Below are 4,574 nucleotides of genomic sequence, written 5' to 3'. Positions count from 1 at the left end.
AGATTTTGTGGAATTGTTGATGTCTGAAATTTTTGTTGGTGTGGTGGTTACAGAGGATACCTCTTTTGTAGGTTGAAGCACATGTGCAAAGCTAGCAGTGAGGGAAGGGAGGGAAGTATTTTCTCTATACTTTTTGAGGGCTTCGTGCATACTGCACTTTTCTAATGTCTTTATTTTTAAAATTTCTTTGGTTTGCATATACTTTGGACACGTATAGTCAGAAGAGCGATGCTCGCCAGAACAATTCGCACACATACATAACTCGGATGCAGTCATTATCGTGTGGAGAAGGAAAATTGCAAATTTCGCATGTTGGGGAACCTTGACAATGTTTTTGCGTATGACCCAATTTCTGACATGACCTGCAGCGCATTGGATTAGGCACGTACGGTCGTACAGAGGTCATTCTCCATGCGATGTTTATTTTGTTTGGAAGGGAATAACTGTTGAATGATATTAGCATAACACGAGTAGGCTTTATAACACCTTCTACTTTGCGAGTGAACTTATAAACCGCGGAAACTTCGTAAGAACTCAGTTCTTCTATTATTTCGCTTTCAGGCACATCGTTTAAGAACGGTGCATAAATGGTGCCTTTGTTACAATTAAGATGTTGATGATAGCTAGCGCTAACAGCGCCAATATTGAAAAGACATTTCGTTTTTATAAACTTTTCTGCTACTTGGTTATTTTTCACTAGCAGTAATAGGCTGCCGTCGCGTAATTCACTAATTTTGTTTATATCTTTGCTCACGGTGAGTAAGGCATTGTAAACACGAAAACAAGAAACCTTCGAAAGGGGTGTAGTATTCTCATCGGATTTAATCACTATATACTTTGGGTCATCACTTTTTATTGGCGGTAAGTCAGGAAAGGCATCTTGCAGTTTTTGATACGATTTTTTACGTTTTGGTTGGGGACCTTGGGCCAGCGCAGCAAACCTGTTGTCCCCGAACTGGAAGCCCACCGGGGGCATAGTGGAAAAATTATAATACACTTATATAAGTATTGGATTATATTTCTCACTTAAAATAAGTATTAATCGTGTTACTTAAGTAAGCAGACCGGGGTGAAAAAAAAACACCAAAAGAGAGCTATATGAATAACTGTAAACTCAGAGAAAGACGCTAACTCAACTGCTCAGTACGAGGTTTAGTCGGTGACTGGCTTTTTAAGATATGCGAGGCATTGCTCTAAAAATAACACAACATTGTTCTCTGTTTCTTTGTAAAGAAGAGGATTTTCATCTCTATTATATTTTAATAATTTATTGGTTTCGTAACCAAAAAATTTATCTTGCTTCCTTTGATAGAGCTCAAACTTCATTTTTTCCATTGCTCCATACAAATCAAGCACTGTTGTGTCATTTCTTTCCAGTTTTTTAATTGTTTGGTCGAAAACATTCAAAACGTGGCTGATCATATTTAAAAAAAAACTTTATCTTGTGTATTTAAAATATCTTCTTCAAGCTTTAAAAGTTGACGAATTTGTGTTGGGCATTTATCATCCAGTTTGCGAAAGTAAAATTCACTTTTATCTTTTATATGTGTCAGAGCTTGTTTCAATGCATATGGGCCCAGAACATTTTCGACAATTGCTGCTTGTTTCGTTCGACCCAATTGAATGGTTTTAGCATTTTTACATTCGGCATAAAGTAATTTATTAAGTTTGGCACCGCAATCTGCACTGTTATATGAAAGGTTGTGCTTTACTGTATGGTAAACTAAGGCTAACTCAGCAGCCGTTGTTTATTTAGATTCGTTTGATTCAGCAGTACCCAATCGTAGAAAATTATTTAAAATTGAAGATTGTTGCGTAATTTTTAATTGACTTGCGTGCGTGTTAGATTCACTTTGCTGTTTTATCTAAAATAATGATAACTTTAAACTAAAAACCACAATTTTGAATCTTACTTGACCTATGCCACTTTTATCAATTGAAAAAGTTATTGCACAGATAGAACATTTTGCTTTAAACTGATCTTCATCTTTTTGAAGCCATGGAAATTTACTTTTCCATTCGTTTTTAAACTTTTGCAGTCTTTTTACTTTAACTTTTCTCTGTTTTTTAGGTGTTTCATATAATATGCTGCAATCACTTGAAGACATTCTTAAAATTTACCTGCGAAAAACAGCTGATTGAGCTAGTGCCTAAAATGGTTTATCGATTTATCGATATGTTAGATTTTCGCAGTTGCGAAAAAAATAAAAAATTATGCATGAATAGGATTTCAAATTTTTAGAAAAGTATGAATTAAATTGCTTAGAGTATAAATATAGTATTTTAGCGTACTATATTTATTGTGAACAGTATATAGTATTCAAGCAAAAAATATAGTACAATACTATAAATATAGTACGTCTCGCAACCCTAGCTGCACCACCGTATTGACAAATAATAGCCAAAATTTTGTAAGTGTCAGATCACATATCTGACAATACAAAATTTAACAAATATATATGTATATGTGTCTACATATGTATATATTCAATAGCAACTTACTATAGTGTCCGACTGATACCAAATTTTTAGCCGATGCCGATGCCGATGCCGATGCCGATTAATCGGCCAGAAAGCAAAGAATCGGCCGATGCCGATGCCGATTCTAATTCCATTAAAAAATATCTGAATATTAATTCATAAGGATATGTATTTAGTAAACAAATAACATGACAAAATTAAATTTATTTTTATCTATCCAAAAACATATTAACTTATTAACACATAGTAGTTTTCTTATTTTGTAAAACATAAATATAAATTTGGGTATATTTGTACTCATAGTAGTAACTTCTGCTGACTAGATTCACATATTTTTATGTTTTTTCAATTCTTTAATATCTAGTAACCATATATTTTGAAATAATGATGATTGATTAGAACAATACTTAAGTTAACATAAAAAAAAATTCAGTTCATATGTAAGAACAAAGGTGAGAGTCACTATATGTATATGGACATTTAATAATCAAAATTAAATAATTTTATGTTATAATGTAGAAAAAGAAGTTTATTTGCGTTTTCTCCAAGCAAGTTGGTACGCCTATCGCTATAAAGCTGTCCTGCAGCACTAAACAACTGTTCACTTGCAACGCTTGTTGCAGGTGCAGTTAAATATTTTTGGGCAATTTCTTTAAGTAACACATGCGAACTTTGGTGCCAATATTCGAAAATATTACTATCGCGAGGAATAATTGGTTCGGTGAGGTATGAATCGAACTGTTTTTTAAAAGGTGAGCAGAACTCTTCCAATTCTCCCTCTTGCGTTAGCATATCGTAGTCGTGGGAGTCCCAAAGATTATTATTATGGGAACTTTTAGCGTGATAAGTTGATGGAAAAGTTCTGCTGTGATTACCATCATTTATTGAACCTGCTTGTTCTTTCAATATCGTCTCGCACCTATTAATTTCTTCAATTGAGAAATATTTGGTTTTAAAGCGAGGATCAAGAACTGTAGAAACAAGCAACTCAGGATTTGTCTTAATAAACCCAAATCGTCGTAGTAAAGAGGCTGCTAACTTATCTTTTAGCATTGAAATTTCTACCTCATCATCATCAGAATGATCTAGCTTTTTTTGCAAAATTAATTACAGACGCACTTGTAGAGTCATAGGACAAATCCTGAGTTGCCTGATAGAAAGGCTTTAGAATTGAAATTAGATTGCAAACGGTATCCCATTCGTTTGCTGTTAGAAAATCTACCAAACCTCGCTCGGCAATGTATAGGTTAATGGCAGCTTTCTGTTCATATAGACGATTTAACATCATATATGTGCTGTTCCACCTGCAAACAATGTCCTGGATTAAGGTATGGTTTGGCAAACCAATGGTGTCCTGAAACTGTTTTAAATATCGACAAGCCTGTTTACTTCTTTTGAAATGGCCCACAATTTTTCGACATTTCTGATTATTTCTTTAATGTTCGCCATTTTTAAAATACTGTCTTGAATCACTAGTTGTAACGTATGTGCGCAGCATCCTAACCACTTGACTTTTCCTAATCTCATCGCAGCTGTCATGTTGGCTGCATTGTCAGATACAGCAATATGGATTTTCGTTGTAATATTATATTCTTCGAGTATATTGTTTAATCCAGCTATTATATTTTCTGCTGTATGATCTTTATCTAATACGCTGGCTGCTAAAATAACTTTTAACCTACGTGGCCCTTGAACAAAATGAGCTGTGAAACTTAGCAAAGAACACGTCTTCGTGGAATTACTCCATATATCTGTCGTGAAGCTTAGCCATTTGGCTGATGCAACAAGCTGAACTACTTTTTCTTTGACTTTGTCATATGTTTGCGGCATTAATGTTGTACGAAAAAACTTTTCACTTTTTAAACGATATCTGCTTACATTATTTGGATCTGCTATATTTAACCTTCTAAAAGCGCTGCCTTCTACTATATTATAGGGCAGCATGTCGACAATGATCATGTCCATGATTGACTTATCGATTTGCGCCGCTACAGGATGGTCATCTGGGTAAAACGATTCATTTTTTTTCCTCAACAGATTTGGTATGGTTTCCTGAATGTAGCTGCAACTTGGCTCATCTTCCTTTTGCTTCT

The 4,574-nt window shown here is 34.4% G+C and overlaps 1 protein-coding gene across 1 annotated transcript; it reads right to left on the bottom strand.

Annotated features, from left to right (window-relative positions):
* Positions 1 to 377: 377 nt before the first annotated feature.
* Positions 378 to 976, bottom strand: LOC125777309 (uncharacterized). The gene is made up of 2 exons (XM_049451750.1): positions 494 to 976; positions 378 to 443 (listed from the first exon to the last, which is right to left on the bottom strand). Exons 1-2 carry the CDS (start codon positions 974 to 976, stop codon positions 378 to 380), a joined length of 549 nt encoding a protein of 182 aa, XP_049307707.1.
* Positions 977 to 4,574: the final 3,598 nt, after the last annotated feature.

This window comes from Bactrocera dorsalis, chromosome 3 (assembly GCF_023373825.1).
Source record: "Bactrocera dorsalis isolate Fly_Bdor chromosome 3, ASM2337382v1, whole genome shotgun sequence".
NCBI classification, from domain to species: Eukaryota; Metazoa; Arthropoda; class Insecta; order Diptera; family Tephritidae; genus Bactrocera; species Bactrocera dorsalis.
Note: the sequence above shows the minus strand (reverse complement) of the source record. Positions and strands in the feature narration are given on the sequence as shown.